The following is a 19,222-nucleotide window of genomic DNA, read 5'->3' as shown; positions in this document are numbered from 1 at the left end:
ACTTGTCACTGTAGCATACAGACCTGTGCATAACAGCCTCTAAACACCATGTTAAGTAACTAGAAATTAAAAATAATTATTCTCTTGCTTTTTTTGTTGCATACTGCAGCAAGAGCTAGAAGCTGCTCTAAGAAAAGCAAAGTTGCTATATACACAGCGTCAAGATGAGTATGAAAAGGCAAAATCCTGCACTGCTCGTGCTGAGGAGGAACATCTTAGCTCGAGTGGAAGCTTTGTGAAAGATTTCAGCAAGCAACTGGAAAAAAAACGAAGGCTAGAGGAGGAAGCTCTTCAAAAAGTGAGAGGTTTTGTTCCTTGCTTTTAAAGTTAAGCCTGTGCTGGGTTTGCTCATGCTTTCCCAATGGGAGCATTTGAGCAAGTGTTGTGTTCATAATTCTTAATTTTAATCCTGCTGTGCTCGTTTGGACTTTTATCCTAAATGGGGATCTCCAATTACATGCGTTTGTGTGGGGTTTTTTTCTTGCTTCTAGTATCAAGGCCTGTAATCCATCAGCACGTTATACTTGTGTTTTCTCTAGGTTGAAGAGGCCAATGAACACTATAAAGCAAGCATGGCAGAGGTTGAAGAAAAAAGAAACGATTTGGAAAGCTTTAAAAGTGATGTCTTAACACAGCTTCGGGAGCTTATTTACCAGTGTGATCTTACTCTTAAAGCTGTAAGCATGCTTTTTAAAAACTTTGGCACAGATGCATAAATATTGTTAAGACTAAGACAAAGCCTTAAAATAGAAAGTTTTTCAAAAGACAGAGGTCAAACCAATAGTGAAGGAAGAAAAACTTCTATTGTTTGTGATGTTCTCTTTCTGTTAGGATTTTGTGGGACGGGGAGAAGGGAGGGCATTAGATGAGTCTTAAATGTTTTTTATGAGCTGTTGGCTTGGAGAACCCTGACTACGTAATTCTTATGAAATATCTCTAAGAATACTGATAGTAGTAGTGTTAATCTGTTGCTTTAAGTGTACAGCTCCCATTCCCGTTATTTTCATTAGTGCATTAGCAAAGGTGTTTGGCTCAAGCACAGAATGGACATTAGCACACTGCAGCATGGAGCCTGCTAATCTTGATGACAGTCTCAATTACTCAGGACCCATTGTGACTAATTTACTATATTAATGTAATGTAAATAAGCAAAGAATGTCAAAACAGTGTATCTACACACAGTTTTTAAAAAAGCTTTAGGACCGCATTATGGCGATACATGTGTACTTCTTTGAGATCAGACAAAGACAATTTAATGCTGGAGCAGGGGGTGGGAAAATGAAAAAGAATAAAACACATAGACACACCCTCTCCCAAAGCAACCCAAAAGCCAATCCCTAAGGCCAGTAGAAAGCTTAGACAAATATGTCACTTCCAAATATATCTAAATTGTGAACTGCTTTGGAACCCCGATGCTGAAGAAGCATCCATGCATTGTTCCCTTTCCTGGTCTCTGCCTTGTGATAAAATATTTTAGAAGTTTTACGTAATTTAACAAGGAAAACATTCAGTTAATCTGTTCTGTCAGGACAGTTTTATGCTTTTTCTGTATCAAGGTGATATGGAGCTCCTTTGGGTTTGTAACGCCAACTACTTCATCATTGTAGCGGTGACCAAAATTTCCTGCAGAGCATGAAAAATGCCTTGTTGGTAGCAAAAAAACCCTTGCTGCTTATCTTGATCAACCCAAAGTGGGAAGCCATTGGAATTGCCTTTGCTACCTGGAGGATTCAATAACCCAAAATGAACAATAATACTAGTACCTATACTACGGATGAAGATTTTGCAGTTGACTTTGGGGAATGCTGCACAAAGTCCATCCCTAAAATGTTACTTTATAGAATTTTTCTAGTCCTATTGTCTAAATAATTTTCTGTTGGGATGTTAATTTGGGTTGAGCAAAGTGCAAGTGAAATACCTAGTAAGTGATCTTTTTTTTTTTTTTCTCCCAACAGGCAACAGTTAACCTGTTCCAGCTACAGCACGCTCAGGTTGTATCTCTTCCAGTTAACTGCCAGTCCCTCTGTGAGAGTGCCAAACTCTATGACCCTGGTCAGCAGTATTCAGAGTTTGTGAAAAGCTTACCGAAGGAAGGTGTTCTTATTGAATCAGGTTCTTTTGAAACCCACAGTTCCCGAGTTGATGGGTAAGTCCCAAACTACAGTTGGCATTTGCTTGGTTTAGAACTAAATGCTTAGACACACATTTTAACAGTAAAACAATGTTTTTGGAGGACTGAAATGAATTCTGGTGTTTTACCAAGCTTTACCATTCTCTATTTCTTTGACTCATATTTTGGTAGGTCGTATATAATGTTGACATTGAAACCTAACTTTAAATTCCGAAGCAGAGTATTGTTTTGTGTAATAAGACTTGCTAAACCATTGACAATCATTGTGCAGGAATTAATTTACTACTATTCAAATATAGATACTGGTTACTACGGAAAATGTAAATTGCGAACTCTGTAGTATGATGTGGCACTAGTATTTGATAACCAATTTAGAAAGTCTGAGGAGGTAGTTTTTCTGCAAGCCTTGCTGCTACAGTACCTTCTTTAATATTGTTTACATTTGGCAACTTTTTGGCAGGAAGTGTTGCTCAATTTCTGTCTTGTGTGTCTGAAAAGAGTTTAGAGTCCACAGGTCCCTATGCTGTAACTTAATTTCCAGCCTGTGTGAAATGGCAGTTTTTACTGTTACTGTTAAAAGATACAGCTAATGTGGAAGACTAGGGAACAAAAGATAGCTCCTAATGTTAGTATGCCAAATGGTTTTCCACCTTGAACTTGTAAAATAGTCATCTTGGCACTAAAGCACCAGAATATCCATTCCAATCTGTGTGTTTCACAGTTACACAGGGAAGTGTCGTCATCGGTCATAGTCTGTTAAAAGGAAACCAAATACAAAAAAACCTTAAGGCTTGAGTCAGACTTCTACCAACAAAAGCCAGGAAATTCAATGTTAAAGCTGAGATTCTTAGTTCTTGTCTGTAAATTTCCTGCCTTTTAAGACTGATTTAGGCTATACTCACAGTCTTTGACTTAGGTGGATTTAACTATGCAGCTGCCCGAGAAACTGATGAGCATGAAATTTCATACTGTGTGCTTTCCCAGCTATTTACTGCTTAAGATTTATAGGAGTAAGTGTTTTCTGCTCCCCTCTTCCTGCCTTTTTTCTTTGACATGACTTTGTGATTCTTCGTGTACTTGAAGTGATCATTTTTATTGTTTAAGTCTGCATTTATTTATGGGATGGTAGCTTGGACAAATGCAATTTTTAATGTTTTTTTAAGTCTTATTTTCTTCAGGTGGGTAGGGTAGAACTGATTAAGGAGCAGCTTCCTGACTGCTAAACTTGTCTAGCAGGCCATTTTTTCCACAGGGTGCTTCAGCGTTTTACATTCGTTACTTTAACTTGTTTCTGTCCATATCGTGAGAGCAGATTTTCACAATGGACTGACTATAAGCTCTGGCAGCTTCAACATATTTTCTGTGTTTTTAAAAAAAGCACAGCATTTTAACACCTATACATTTATAAGTGAATCATTCTGATGGCTGGGCAGAGAGTGTTTCAGAGAAAAGCATAAAAGTAGATTGCCATAGCCTCTGAATTATTCTTGTATTTAGATGAATACATTTGCTGTTTTTACAAAGTCTGCAAAATAACAGTCGTAATACCTTGCAGAGATATGGAAAAGCTGATTTATGGGGTGGGAAGGAAACACCAGGAAAATTCATATATTTAAAAAAAAATTGCTATCTTTTTTTGAATATTTTTATTGGGGCTTCAATAATTACATACCAAATATGTATGTCCATGAACAGCAATTAAATGAAGCTTTCCTAGTGCCCAGGGATAAAAAAATGCATGGCTTTTATTCAGTTCTATCTTACTCACTCTTCAAATTATTTTGTTCTTTCTGAAGGGTTTTTAATAAGCAATCAACCAATAGTGTCCATACGTCACATGGTAACTTATCTCAGTGTTCAGGAGATTATCCTGCACAGACAGTAGATGATGTGGGAAGCCCCATTTATCATCATTCGCAAAAGATTGGAGAGAAGAGGTCTTCCAGCAGCACAGATATCCAAGGTAGTTCTTCTGTATTTCAAATGGAGTTCGTCTCTAAATAAAAATACAGAAAAAAATTATGTGCTTGATGTCTTGCTGTCAGAAATACAGCACTGAAGAGGTTAAAAAGTATTTTAAAGTTCAAAGCCTATAAAACCAGTTATGTACTTGAGCATAAGGTCAAATTCTTTGACAGGAAAGGTGAGATGAGACACAAACAGCAAGTACTGTCAAGCTCAGTATACTAAACTATTGCAATTAACTTCAGCAATGGAAAATCCATTTGATTTGTAAATGTTATGTTAGTTTCAGGTCTTTTGCAAAAGCACAAATATCAAGTTTCTGACATTCATTATCTCACATCCCAAAGTGTTCACAGCAATACATGCTGTAGTTTCTTTTACTATATTGCATGTTCATGCAACTTTTGCAGTATTTTCCTATTTTGAATATAAACAGTCTTTAAACAAAATAATGTAATTTCATCCTTGACATTTGGAATTTGCGGGTTTTCTTTTGAAAAGTGACACGAGGGCCACCACCATTTAGATCGTGGTCAGTTGGCAACCAGAGTGGAGGAATGTGCAGTGATTCTGAAAGTGCAGGGGGGAGCAGCGAGTCACGGTCCATGGATTCTCCATCTGCTAGCCCAGGTACGGCTACACTCACTGCTATACTAATTTGAAGTCTTTTCTTTAGACTGTTTTGCATTAATGGAGAAATCATTGTTAGTTTAACAAGTGTTGGATAGAGCCTCTAATGAAAATGAGCAGTTGGGTGGAACTGATACTTACAGCTTCCTGAAAATTTTTCTCATTTGCTAGGGGATTTTAAAAGACGACTCCCCCGAACACCTTCCACTGGTACTATGTCATCTGCAGATGATCTTGATGAAAGAGAGCCACCATCTCCTTCAGACTGTGGTAATGTTGTTTCCATACATGAAGTCCCCAGAAGATGCTTTTTGTTAATGTGTGGCTTTTTTTTTTTGATGTGCTTAAGAAAAGTTCGTTAACAAGGCTGTGATTGCCAGCAGCGTTGTTTTTCAATACAGTGTGCATCCAGTTGAGGTTGAGAGTTGAACAACTTGCAGGTCATTTTAATGTAGTGGTGCAAAATTGTCTTCATACGTTTAGACTAACTATAGGCACAACCTTAGAACATTTCTAGTGTCTTCACCCTCCTGAGGTAAACATAAATGATCCACTAACCTTCCCCTCCAGACATTGGCAATTAAAATTAGCTGCATGGCACTGTGGTATGTAAGATCATTTCTAAACTTTGAAGTGAAATACACAGAAACAGAGAGTTGGTAACTGGCGAGTTAGGAAAGAGTGGATCCAAACATTTAAGGTATAACAGAGATTTTTACCCTTTTCAGTTTACCTGAACAAGTTTAGTAATCTGCCCCAGATTTGACCAGACCATTTCTAATTTTCGAAATAATTTTGACTGTAGGAGGACAGTGTTGCCACAGGTACTGAAACCTGAATAACTGGATTATCAGAAAGAATTCTATGGGAATTCAGCAGTATTTACAGACTAGTTCTGAAATATTTGTGGCCCTTGCTCAGTAAATCCTTTAGGAAATTCTTCAGTTAGTCCTTATTTCCTAAACGTATACTTTGCCTTCTAGGAATGAGCCTATGGTTAACAACACTAATTTAGATCCAGATTTAAAGCCTGGAAAAATGCTAATTAATGCAAACTTTCACTTGGAGTGGTATTGTTTAATCAATACTTGTGCCTTAAAGAAGCTTTCTGGGCAGTTAAGTTAAAATTGCCTCATACATTTATCTGTAAAACAAAGGATTTTGGTTCACAGAATTATTAATAGCATTTTAAGTAAATTGCTTGAAAAATTGGTCACAAAAAGCACCTGTTGCTATTCTGTTTTAGAATCATCTAGAAAATACCTTGATGTTATCATAGGAGACTGAGATGATTATTTTAAATGGGGTCTGATGAGAACGTGTGGTGATTCTTCCCTGCTGCAAAGTATTATTATTTAAAGTATTTCAGAAACATTACAGGCCAAACCATAATGTCATTTTTTTATTCTCTGGTACAGGATTTTGAGATACATAGAATGAGACTTTCATGAATAGTTGCCTGAACTGTAGGGTGCTTGTAATTAAATGTCCCAATATTTTCAATACCATTAGTACAGGAGAAAGCTCAAATACTTAAAAATGCAAAACTGATTGTTTGATTCTACTTTTATGTAAGATTATTTGATAGGTAATGTGTCTGTTAGGTAAACTGTAACATGGTTTTGCTTCATTGTGATTGAAATGTTTTTGCTTTGATAGTTGCTATTACTTTAAGAATTCTGTGTTCTGCACCATGGTTCTAAAAAATCAGAATACCCTATCCCAATAGTAGTTATTAGAATGACTTAAACAGGGAAAATTTTCTCCAGGTTTAAATGATTTGACATCTGAAACTGCAAATTCTCCAGGACCTTTTAGAAATGCTAATATGTCCAAAGCAGCACAAACACACAAACTGCGGAAGTTGAGAGCTCCATCTAAATGCAGAGAATGTGACAGCTTAGTGGTATTTCACGGAGCTGAATGTGAGGAGGTAAGTTATAAAGTACTTCCAATAGCTGCTTGGGATTTATGTAAAGTTGGGACTTTTGAAAACTCGCATTATTTTTCTGTATAAGAAGTACAGAGGCTTTGAGGCTTGTAGAATCATTGTGAACTTAAAGCAAAAGCACAACAGACTGATAAATCTTTCCTTTTGTTCACATATGGGGTGACAAACAGCAGAGATATTTCTTATGGTGTCAGATTGTATCAAACCATGTGCTTTTTTTCCTCCCCTGTAGTGTTCGCTTGCATGCCATAAAAAATGTTTAGAGACTTTAGCTATTCAATGTGGGCACAAAAAACTTCATGGAAGGCTTCACTTGTTTGGAGTGGAATTTACCCAAGCTGCTAAAAATGTTCCTGATGGCATTCCTTTCATCATCAAAAAGTGTACATCAGAAATCGAAAGCAGAGCGCTCAATGTCAAGGTATGCTCAAGTTTGTTTATAAAACTTAAGTATGAACAATCTTTTTTAAAAAAACACACACACACATAACAAAGTCTTTAAGATTTTAATGCTGTACTGTTGATACCATCTGTGTTTTTAAAACACTTGTCTTTCAAATTAAAACAGAGTTGTACTGGTCCTTTAATTTCAGGGTATATATCGTGTGAATGGAGCCAAGTCAAGAGTTGAAAAGCTTTGTCAAGCTTTTGAAAATGGAAAGGATTTGGTTGAGCTCTCAGAACTCTATGCACATGATATCAGCAATGTTCTCAAGTTGTATCTCCGCCAGGTAGGTACTTGAGAGGCCAGATAGAAAACCATAGTGTAGTATATTTCTTCAGTACAAGAGGAAAAAGAAATCTTTTTCAGCAGTCCTGCAGCAGAAGATTAAAGGAGCGCATTGTGTATTTGCAGTAGGCTTCTTTATTTTCACGTGGAGCCCATGACAGGGATGGGGAAAAGCTGCTGGTGCTACAGTCTGTATTCCACTTGGGCATAGTGTCTCTTTAAATATTAGTACCATACACAGAACAAGCTTTTGTTTATCCACTTGCTTTAATTTCTAAAACCTTTCTGGTTACTGAATTTGCCTGTCTTAAGTAAAGCTGAAAACTCCCATATTCTTGCCTCCTCATACAGACAGATGCTAATGTATTGCTGTTAATATATGCTAACAAAAATTTCATGAAACACAATGGTCATGATGATGTGCTCATTATAGAGGATTCATCCATCTTTTTCTTTCAAAATGGGGCTTTAAAACTTCGTGATTGAGTTTCCCAAAAGTATGTATCTGAAAAAATGAATCTGGGATGTTGCCCAGTGAGATTTCTGAGTCAGTCTGAAAACTTGACCCTGAAAGGAATAATCCTTAGCTGCAGGGTCCTGTCCTCTTCCTTACACTGGCTGTCAGAGATGAGCATTCCAATCCTATGATCATCACCATTAAGTGCTTCTGAAAAATTGCAAAGATGTACTCTTCCTACTTAAGCAAATAAAAAGGTAGCATATTATATACATCATATTGGGGTACCAGTTTGAGGCACTGTACTGTATTAGGAATAAGGCTCATAATTAAAAAAAAGAAGGCAAATAACGTGGTTTTTTCTGGTCTTATTACTTCCTTCGTAGCTGTCCTGTTGGTGTGGGTTTTAGGTAAACCTGCTCATTTTAAATGCAGGAGCAGTGCTAGAAACATGCAGTTAAGACACTTACAGACAGAATCCCGAGTTACTCTATTTGAGGCTGTTAAAACTAATCATTTTGAGTTTTATCTAGTGTTCCTATTTTCTGTTTTTATCTAAGCTGGGCAACGCAAATAGTCAGGTCAGGCTTGAGGGCTTTGTCTTTTCTGTATTTCTTTATTAATTATTCATTTTCATACTGAGAGAGTAAGAAAATGGAATGTGGACCAAACTTGACGCCACATACAATACTTATTTTTCCAGTCTTTGCTAGTATAACTGCTCTATTATCATGGTATTTATGCATATGCAGTGTGACACCCTCCTTCGCAGCAATCGCCCTCTTGAAATCTGTACCTGTATTGATAAATGCTCAGTCTTGAAGCTATTGCAGGAAAGGGCTAGCAAAAGATTTCCAGAGAAAGGTGTAGGGGAGGAGTGTTATTGTTAGCTGGGATTGGATTTGACAAACTGTGGTTTGAGCTAATGAACAAGGATTAAACAATGCCATCATCTAAGCAAAGATGCTAGATAAGACAAAATTGAAGAAAAACTGGAAAGAAACAAAGTGGTTAAAATTCAGGCTTGAGTGTGTTTCTGAAATGTTGTTATTTCTTCAGCTTCCGGAACCCTTGATTTTGTTTCGGCTTTACAATGAGTTCATTGGACTTGCAAAAGAAAGCCAGAATGTTAATGAGGAATTGGATGCTAAACAAGCTAGCCCCAGATCAAAGAAAAGACAGTCAATGTGTATTGAACTGAATAGGATCATCATTAAAATTAAAGATCTTCTGAAGCAACTGCCTGTACCAAACTATAACACTCTTCAGTACCTTATTGGACACCTTCACAGGTGAGAAAAGACTTAAAATGCAAACTGATGTTGAAGAATAAACTGTTACATGCTGCGTACTAGGGAGTTCTTGTACCCTTTTGATAACTGTAGAGGAAGAAGTCACATACACCTTAGAAAACATTGTTCTGTTGCTGTTTCTTTCCTGTGTAATGAATTCTAAGGTGAGAGAAGAATATGAAATGGAAAGAAAGGAGGGAAGGAATCAATTACTCTTGATTCTCTGCTAACATTCTCTTCTAACGTTGCAGTCAGCAGGTGGTAACTAGTGGCAGCTGCAGGGACCTAGGTGTGATTTAAATGAGGATATGGCCCAGTCAGGGCAGTGATTTGGTGGCTATTAACAGAAAATTGAAACTTGTCTCATGTCTGTTAATAACCATTCTCCAATTACATTTCACTTCCTTGTTGTCCAAATGCTGGACTGTATTGATGATGTATAATGAGGATGCACCAAGATGATGACTACCAATAAAAATGGGTAATATTGGGCTACAGGTGTATTATTATTTAGAATGAGAGAGACGTTCTTTTCCCCAAGCCCAAAAATTCCAAATAGCCCCTAATAACATTAACAGAGTAGGACATAAAAACAGCCTGTGTGGAAAGTGCCTAGTCCAAGCTGTTGTTAAATGCAGGCTGCACTGAAGAGTCTTCCCACCTACCAAACTCACCTTTGGTTTTTTATTGTCTTTTAGTCTCTTTAGACAGAATATTTTAATATCTAAAATACTTCTGAAGTAGTAAAACCCTCTAACTCTTGGGGGTTTGGTTTGTTGGTTGTTTTTTTTTTCCTTCTTTACGCAGGGTTACAGAACAGTCTGATGAAAATAAAATGTCAGCCAGTAACCTTGGCATAATATTTGGCCCAACTCTGATCAGGCCGCGTCAAACAGATGCTACGGTTTCTTTGTCATCACTTGTGGATTACCCTTACCAGGCCCGGGTGGTGGAGCTGCTCATCATGTACTATGAAAAGATATTTGATGTTTCATTGAAACCACTTCTGAGCACATCTCAGTCTGAAGAAGCTGCCATTACAGTCAGAGCTGCTGTATCAGCACAAGAGAGGGAGCCACAGCAGCAGAGGAAGTCATTTGTTGCTGTGAAGGAAGTGAGTAACTTTTTCTTGTGTTGCCTCAATGTTACCTGTGCCATCTTAACTTCCATGTCAAACGCTGCAGCATTCCAGAGCACATTTCTGTTAAATATTTGTCATTTTTTTTAAGAAGTGCCTTTCCTCTTGAGTTCTCATTTACTTCTGCTCTGACTCTTGTTAACAGGGTATTCTGATAGCTCCAAGTGAAAGCAGAGCTTCAGAAACAGCTACATTGGTTTTGGAGTCGAACAACAGCAAGAATACAAAAGAACAAGTAGATACATCTGTAACTGGTTAGTGCACTTTAAAGTCCTGGGGTGGGTGAATAAGCAGTCATGCATACATTGGATTATAGTGGATGCAGCCCTTCAATTTAGACAGAAGCATGTGATAAAACGCTCTTATCACTGCTTGATATGCTGTTTTATCTTTGTAAGAGGAACAGAGAGTTAAATCTTTCTAAAGGCTTTCAAGAAACCTGTGTTTATGGAATCAGCGTAAAGTATTTGGTAAGAGAATACAATGGTGTTTTTTGCTTTCTCCCTTTTTAAGAAAAAAAATATATAATTGTGCTGTGACACTGGATTCCTGAAATCCACAATGATGCTGCAAACCAGTATCCAGCAGTTAACATGTTTTGACCATTTCCTGTCCCCCAGAATATGTATCATTGCCACTCACTGGAACTAAACCAGAAGGCTCTGGGAAGAGTAATTCTCTGATAGAATCATCAGCTACCAGCATTTTGGATATTAATGTTTCTGCTCCAAAAAAGCCAGGTTTGTTAACCTATCTTCTATAAGATATTTTTTTCTGTTTATCTGCTTGTGCTGCTACAGTGTTTTGTTTTAACATACACATGATTTCATCTATTTAGGAGTAACTGTACATGATCTCTTTTAATTAGATACTGATTTTCAGCTGGTGTTTCCAGTTCAGTCATGTCCTGTACATTAATAGCGCAACATTCTGAAACATTATTAAAACTGAAAATATTCAGGGATGGGAAAGCATCAGACAAAAAGTGCACTCTCTCTTTGGCCTGTTTTCTCCTTCATGTTTTCCTTGTTTATGTCTGTACAATATGTGTTTTACTAAAGTTCATATTCTGTTGGCAAAAGTTTGCTGATTTCTCTTTATTTGCTGTAAAGATTGTCACATCTCTTTGTGTTTCTAGGTGATGCTGCGAGTCCAGCTTCAGAGAGAAATGATTCATTTGTTTCTCTAGGTGAAGACAGCTGTAAAATTAACTTATTTCCTGCAAAATCTAACCGTCAGATTACCAAAGTTCCATTGCGGGTTCCAAGGACAAAACCAGCTACTCGCCCTGTGAGCCTACCTGTAGACCGAATACTTCCTCCATGTGTTTTGAATGAAAGAAATTCACGAAATGCAGGAGCAGTAAGTCCAGAGAAGCTTGGCAGGAGCCCTACTATTGAAGAAGTTTCAGAGGTGAGGGCACTCCCTGCTGTTAATACCTGCTGCAGAATTCCTTGTTATGACACCCAGATGCTGCGAAAAACTTGGGACAAGCAATATAAACAGTATGATATCACATCAAGGACAGCAATGATTGTGACTAATGTGCCCCAGGAGAACCGAGCACTTGAGAGTGGAACTGCAAGTGCTTTATCTTCGTCATGCAGCACTGGTAATAGTGCAGCTAATGCCATGCTTCCTAGTAAGCCATATTCTGTTTCTGTCAGGTCAGGAAGGACTGCAACAGAAGGGAATGGTCCTGATGCCAGTCCTCTTGCTGCCTTTAGAGCACCAAGAACATTGCAACCACCCCCAGGGACCTTTTATAAACCACCCTCGAACAAATCAAAACAAAATGAAGAGGGTTCTTCTGCTAAAGCATGTGCACCAGCCAGTGCTAGCTCTGTGCTTCACCAGGATAATACTGTGAAACAGGCTAGGAGCTCTGCAATTCCATCAGGTGATACTGAACAAAACACAAATGAACAAAAAACTAGCTCAGAAGACACTCACCCCACAGATCTGAAGCCTACTTACCAGAGACTCAGACCAAAAAGGATCCAGGAACTGGAACACAGGGAAGCTCATTTTGTATAGGCTGCAAATTCCTCTTGGACTGCATGCAATTTGTTGATGTTGCCAGTGGAGGCTTCCCTTTGCCCCTTTATCCTTTGCCTTCCCTTGAGAATCCTACTTTTGTGCCATATTGAAGTTATTTTTATATATGCAGCATTTTAAAAATGGGGGGGGAGGGCTAGGGAATTGTGAAAGAATTAAGTCAAGCTTTTTTGTAATTCAGTAGCTTTTCATAAAGATTTAATGCATTCCCAGTCTAGATACAGCTAATGGGTTCATCAAATAAGGCACTGATCTTCATTTCATTGTATGGAATTGGAGTACTTACCCATAGAGAAACAACTATTGCGTGTAGCAGTGAAAGGAGCCATTTTTCATAATAGACATTATAATAAAAATGGAAGGTTTAACATTCAGTGTCTAAGCATAAACCAAAGCTTGTGCTTTGTTCTGTAAAAGCATTTGTTCGGTGTTCTAATCTGTGCAATTAAAGCTTTGCTCCTGAACAGACTTACGTACTGGCCAGCATGCCCCATAATTATGTACCATATGTGTATATTTTAGGCAGACATGGTTATCTGTTGCCAGTCTCCTATGTTGTCACTTTATTATTATTTTTTGTACAGCAAGGATGCACTTACTGAGCTTTACTATTTAGAAGCAGCAATCAATCCACATCTGGTTTCTTGTATAGCTTAGCGAGTGGGGCAAATGTGCACAGCCTGTTTCATTGGGATGGCCTTGTGGAGAGACTGTCAGTTGCGGTGGTGCTGTTTTTCCCAGGTGAATGAAAAGGCAGTGATTTGCTTGCTGTAGATCAGTTTCACTACTTAACCTGGTGTAACTGAAATGAAGAGCATTGCTTCCAAGTTTCAGTGAAAGAACTGAAAATAACCAAAAATCTGCATTAGTTGGTGCATCTAATGGTTTTCACTTTGTATTAAATGGTTTTTATGTGTACACTGTGTTATTTGCTTTAAAATATATTAACTTGTTAACATTTCAGTGACTCTATGGCTTCCATATCTGGATTTTTTCTAACTTATTAAAATACAGACATTTGGCCTTTGTAATAGGATAGTACTCTGCTGCATCTGTCTTCTGGGGATGGGGGGTGGTATGCTTTTCTCAATGAGATTACAATTAGCTTGACCCTCTCTCACATACTATAGAGTACAGTTATTGTAGCCTGGTAATCGCTACTGATATAAGTACCAAGAAGGCTCTTGGAGGACACGAAAAGCAAAGAATTGCTTTTCTGCTTTTACAACGTAAAATACGCTGGGCTTTCCTACTGCATTCCCTTTATCCTTTTTCCCAAAATATCCCAGATAAAATCCCACGCTGCATTCAGTGGGCGTAATCTGATTTCAGTTTCCAGAGCAAAAGATACTAAACCCGCAACGCTGAACTTCTGATTCCTTGTCACGTTTCCACAGAAGCGTGGCTTGCACTCTTGGCAAAGCCCTTGCCACCACTGGGCTGCCCTGGCCATGCTCGGAGCCCTTCCTTTGGGGAGCTGCCTCATACTACGGAAAATCTGAAGGTTCCATCTGCCCAGACTGGTATTGTGAGTTGCATAATAAAATGAGAGGAGGGATAAAGGCTTCTTGACATAGTTTGTTCCACTTAGAAAATGGAGGAGGAAGGAGACCCCACACAACTGGTTAAGGAGCAGCAAATAGCATTAATGAAACATTACAGGTGTTGTATCAGAACCTCATAGCACAGCTGTGAAAGGGTAGTGCTGGTCAGGACAGATCAGGGCTATGAGATAGCTAATTTATTTGTTAACTACCATGAAATCTATTGTCTCACTATATTTTAAAGTGTTTTAGCATATGTCTAGCACTGAACATGCTAATAGCTTGAGGTTATAATTAAAAGCTGTTCCTCTAGTTGGATGGAGGGTCTCCAGTACTTGCCAGAGCAGGCTGCAGTGATGGAGGATCAGGGAGCCTATACTCACCTGTGAGAAACAGATGAACATCAGCCAAGTCGTAATGCCAGTTACTGGCAGTTACCATATTGCTTTTTATGTACCATCTGCTTCCGTGTTTTGCTAGTGTGAAAGGTTTCTGCTGTTTTAAATCTGCCCTGGTTCTTCGTTCAGTGTTTTCCCATAGCTGGGCAGCTACTGGTGGGCTCAGCTGGGAGCCGGGGAGCGCTGCACCCCGCTGCGTGCTGTGCGTGGGGGTGCACAGGTGGCTCATAAAACCCCATTATTTTATGAAAAACTCATCGCTTTCAAAAGAATTATGCACGCCGCTGGTTTGTAATGCCTTTGACTCTTCATGCAATGCAACTGAAGGAGGAAGCGCACTTCTTTCGAAATGAAAACCTTGGAAGCTTAGGAGCTGTGACCCTGCTGCCCAGCACAGTGCCAGCACAGGAGCGCCTGCGGGGTGGTGGCCAGAGTTCTTCCAGAACCTTCCCGCCACGCTGAGGGACGGGGCAGCCTGCAGGGGCCTGCGAGGCAGCGGGTCAGGGGCCGGTGTGTGACTTGTTCGCAGACTTTTGTAAACGTTTGCAGCTTGATGTCTGGGCTGTGTTGGGTTGGGGCTGGTGCCCTGGGGCCTTCCGCGCCTTCCCCTGCGTGTGAGGAAGCGGCGCGGCGGGCGTGGCCGCCTCCCGCCATCGCGGGCTGGGGGGGCTGGGGGCGCCGGGCGCTGAGGCGGCGGCTTGAGGAGGGACGTGACTGGCCGCGGCGGCAGAGCCGGCAGCCGGGGGGAAAAGACTTAGGCTTTCTTTTCGACTGGAAATGTTCCTAATGGGCCCTATTGTTTCTTTAGGTTCTGATGCTGATTTCCCTAGGTTTTGTGTTTGAAATGGCTTCTCTCCAGCTGAATCGCAGTAATTCCACCCACCTGCCCCAAGTGACAGGCTCTGGGTCATGCCAGCACCCTGCGGTTTGTCCTCTGCGGAAGAAACCTTTCTGTGTCAGATTTGCTTGGTAATTGCGTTTTCTGAAGTCGTAATGCGCTGCCTCATCCCTCTTAAAGCTTTGGCAGAGTACCGACTTCCATAAGTCACTGACCTAATTAGTCATGACAGCTGTTTGTTTAGCAGGGCCCCTATGCTACCAGAACTACCCTTCTGAGACCATCTTTTCAAATACAGGGTTTGTTCAGATCTGAAGAAACGCCTTCGGAAGTAGCCCCTAGTGCAGACTGTTGTGTTTGTGCTGGTCATACTGGATATTTGGGAGGATTTTTATTCAGGAGCCTTTAAACTTGCAGATTGAGCTGTTCTGTATCAAGTAGGGGATTAAAACAATCTCCTTAAAACTGAGCAGTGTTACTCTGCAAGCACAAACTGCCTCTAAGATATGTGTTTCTCTGCAACCAAGCTGAATATTCCTTCAGAAACCTTTCCCTTTCCCATAGCACAGCAGCGCTCGCACATGAGGTAAGATTTTTGTGGTAAGTTTTCCAGGAGTTTTATTGCTTCGATTTAAGAACTCCTTGCCTTGCTTGTAAATCTATTAGTTCTTTAGCTTCTGTAGTCTATGTAGCAGAGGCCTAACGGAGTTCCTCTGAAAGCTGACACAAAAGGCTCTGTGAAGGCAGTTAGTGTGGGTCCGCTAACATTGGCAACTTAGTTCGGAGCATGTTTCTGCTTTTGAAGTGACTCCTTTACATGCCACTGTGGTTCACCGTACAGAGTGATCTCAGAGCACACAAACTTTATCCTTTTTGGATAAGACTAAACTGGAACATGTGCTTCAGCAGTGTACCTGATGTGCGGCAGCTGCTAATGCACATTCAGTCCATGGGGCCAGATTGGAGATCATCTGAAGTAACCCCCAGACACATCATCTGTGGGTGCTGGGTCTCAGCACTCACTGTTACACTATAAATCTGCCTCGCTGGGCCATCCTACTTGTCAGCATACACCTGGACTTAATATGTTGGGAAAACGGGACATTTGAAACCATTTCAACTTTCTACTAGCAAAGTTTGGGATGGGGGGATGTCTGATATTTACAGATAATGCTATTTTTATATAAATGTCAATGTGGAAATAAGTTTCACAGAAGGATGCTTTGGAGACAAGCCTTTCTCAATAAAATATTCTGTGTGCCCACTTAATTTTGTAAGAGAGAGAGTTGTTCTGATTCTAATTGAGAGATGTGTGGGATCCTTGAAAAGTGATTTTACTCACAGGTAGAAGGAAAAGCCATCCCAAATCTTACAGAATGTAAAATGTTGGAAGAAGGTGAATGCTAGGAAAGGCCTCACTCCTCAGTCCTTATGCTGGTGGATGTCAGAAGAGTGTCTGTGAAGTAAACTGGCTTACAGCAGAAGTAGAAAACATGCCTTCTGAGTTTGCACTTAGTATCCTTCGTGCTTGTTTAAAGCCAGATTGAGGCGATTAGCCCAACACTGGGTTTGGACATGGTCAGGATCTGTTCAAGACGCCACATTTCCCTGTGTTTGATGTGTGGAGGAGTCTGCCAATTCTGATTGTCTTTTCTTAGAAATGCACCTTTCAAATGGACGTTTCACTGGGCCTTTTCTTATTCTGTCTGGTTTCTTGTCAGCACTGTCCTTGAACGATTCTATCACTGACCTTGTGAATAATACAGCTTCCACCAGTTTCTGGGTATACTCACTTCTTGGCATCGTGTTCTTTGCCATCTATTCAAGTGGTACAACTAGTTTCCTCGCTTTCCAACTCCTTTCTTTAACTCTTTTACAGCAGCCTTATCTAAGAAATATCATTTGACCCCAGTTTGCCAGAAGTTTCCATTCTTGTCCTTCAGGTTACTCTTTTATGGAGGGAAACCTCTGAAACACATTAGGAAAAATTTATAAACCTTCAGCTTGTGTTCTCCCCACCTGTTTAAGGTAGCTGGGTGAAAAGCTTAACTCAGAAACCCCCAGCCTGCATATGTGTAACTTTCTTTACGTACACACAGGTGTATCTGTTTATTTAAGATACATTTACACATGCACACTCCTACAGTTTGCCTGGGTAAAATTGTGTTGGCATTAATTGTGCTAGCTCTCTCGTGAGACTGTGTCTGGTGACGCGTATAAGAAAAAACATCTTGCCAGTTAAGAATTTGTCATAATGCTGGAAAGCTTTATTCCTGAAAATTAGAAGTGTTGGCCCATGGGCACACCCGGTACGCATGAGTGTGCATATTTTCAAAGCTTTCTTTTCAAGTAATTTTTAAATTCTGTTCATTTTAGGGAAATCTTTGGTTGTGTTGCTGGAGAGTTTACTAGTGATGTTTTCGTAGTTTGCTGAACAAACAGCATTTAACCAGATCTGACTTTGTAGTCAAGTGTCCGGAATAAGCTTGGAAATAAGAAAAGTAGTAAAATGCTGGCTTTTAAAACAGCTGTTAAAACTATGGTGTATGTAGGTGAAGGGGTAACGGAACACACATACCATATGACTTGAGGTATTGCATGTATGTGTTCATGAGGTACATCACAGGGAACTTTTATGTTATTACATATCTATTGCAGGAATGATGCAAGAACTATCACCATATCTCTTGCCACTCAGTGCTTTCATTATGTTCTGATAAGTACATGGAATGCCTCCTTTTTTGCTACTACTGGCAGCAAACTACAGATCATTAGGAAAACCCTAATAGTGACAACTGTGGGTAGAGCTACCAGAGAAACTGTGCAGTGTGCTCCATAAACTGAACTGTATTTTCCCCATCCCATGTGAAATGATAGGCTTTACATAAGCTCTCTCTGTTTACTTTCAAAGATCCCATGCTTTACAGAGGAAAAATGGGTCACAGGCACAGCCTGAACATAGAAAACAAATATATCCTACCATCATCCAATTGTGATGTAAAAAATCTAATTAGGAGAGATTAGTTTAATCTGTTAGAGCTGTCTGTGTACATGCAGGCAGCCAAAACGGATCCATTTTCTTAAAATTACTTAGAATCTCAGAGTTAAAATGTTTGTTTGCTGAATAAAATTGTTAGATATTGCCTCAGACACAATCATAGCGCTTAAACATATAGTCTGCAGCTGATCAGCAGCAGCAGTAGTTTCTCTGCTTTGCACTGCCATTAATCAGAGCGGACTTCCCTCTATGACTTTGTAAAGCCCCTTGTCAAGATGGCAGCAGTGTGAGTCTTAGCTGAGATACGAACATACGTCCACAGAAATTAGATTAAAGCCACTTGTAAAAGAGGAGGTTGCCACATCTTCCTTCATGCAGGAAGCCAGGTTAAAATCAGTGGTTTAGGTGGTGAATCTGTGTGGAGGCTTGAAGGTCCTGACACGGCACTGGGAAGAAGGCAGTGTGCTGAGTGCAGTGCTCTGCTGTCAGAGCTGCAGTGTGGTGTGGTGTAATCCTGTCGACTGCTAAATGCAGTGAAATGAAGTTTTGTGGAGGATCCTCAAAGGTCCCCTCAAAGCCCTGCGAAGAAGGATGTGACAGTGTTTGCATGTTTCTTTTTTTATTGTTTTAAATAACGGAGAGTGGATTGGTGCTCAACTTCTGCTTAGAAAAACAGTCACAGCGAGGCAGTGAGGGAGGATTTAACGATACTTATACAGAGCCATTGCCTAGTGTGAGCACTGGTGGGAGGTTTTGCTGTACTGCTGTGTCTTTCAACCCTTACAGATGAAAATCTGTAAACAATGCAGTGTTCACCCAGTGCTTTTTTGCTTCTGGATCTGATCATGCTACTTGAGGGTAATTTACATTGGAGATGTGAAATAAGCTATTTAATAATAATAATGTAGCTTGATTTAGTGAATATTAGTTGAAGTAGGGCAGAGCTTGTTGAAAGCCTTTCTGAAAGCATCTCTGGAAGTCTGAGACTGCACACACATAAGGTCATGTTGTATTTAGCTTAGTACGTTTCTATGTGAGCTTGCAGCTTGATGACATTTTAGAAATTCTAGAAAATATAAAATCAAAGATCAG

General features: G+C 39.7%; 2 protein-coding genes across 5 annotated transcripts in view; both read left to right on the top strand.

Moving 5' to 3' along the window:
• ARHGAP29 (Rho GTPase activating protein 29) overlaps positions 1-13,319 on the top strand; it is a 53,401-nt gene extending 40,082 nt beyond the window's left edge. Inside the window, 14 exon segments of the mRNA XM_037404132.1 lie at positions 110-298; positions 540-677; positions 1,956-2,146; positions 3,928-4,094; positions 4,598-4,726; positions 4,898-4,996; positions 6,496-6,659; positions 6,910-7,098; positions 7,271-7,408; positions 8,924-9,156; positions 9,964-10,270; positions 10,440-10,548; positions 10,915-11,034; positions 11,433-13,319. Of these exon segments, the coding sequence (XP_037260029.1) occupies positions 110-298; positions 540-677; positions 1,956-2,146; positions 3,928-4,094; positions 4,598-4,726; positions 4,898-4,996; positions 6,496-6,659; positions 6,910-7,098; positions 7,271-7,408; positions 8,924-9,156; positions 9,964-10,270; positions 10,440-10,548; positions 10,915-11,034; positions 11,433-12,331 (3,072 nt within the window). The 3' untranslated portion in view covers positions 12,332-13,319.
• Positions 13,320-15,365: 2,046 nt separating this feature from the next.
• ABCA4 (ATP binding cassette subfamily A member 4) overlaps positions 15,366-19,222 on the top strand; it is an 84,290-nt gene continuing 80,433 nt past the window's right edge. For all 4 annotated transcript variants that reach the window (XM_037404343.1, XM_037404342.1, XM_037404340.1 and 1 more), the window contains exon 1: positions 15,366-15,718. The gene's annotated coding sequence lies outside the window, so the exon portion shown is untranslated. The remainder of the gene's footprint in view (positions 15,719-19,222) is intronic.

Source organism: Falco rusticolus, chromosome 11 (genome assembly GCF_015220075.1).
Source record: "Falco rusticolus isolate bFalRus1 chromosome 11, bFalRus1.pri, whole genome shotgun sequence".
NCBI classification, from domain to species: domain Eukaryota; kingdom Metazoa; phylum Chordata; class Aves; order Falconiformes; family Falconidae; genus Falco; species Falco rusticolus.
Note: the sequence above shows the minus strand (reverse complement) of the source record. Positions and strands in the feature narration are given on the sequence as shown.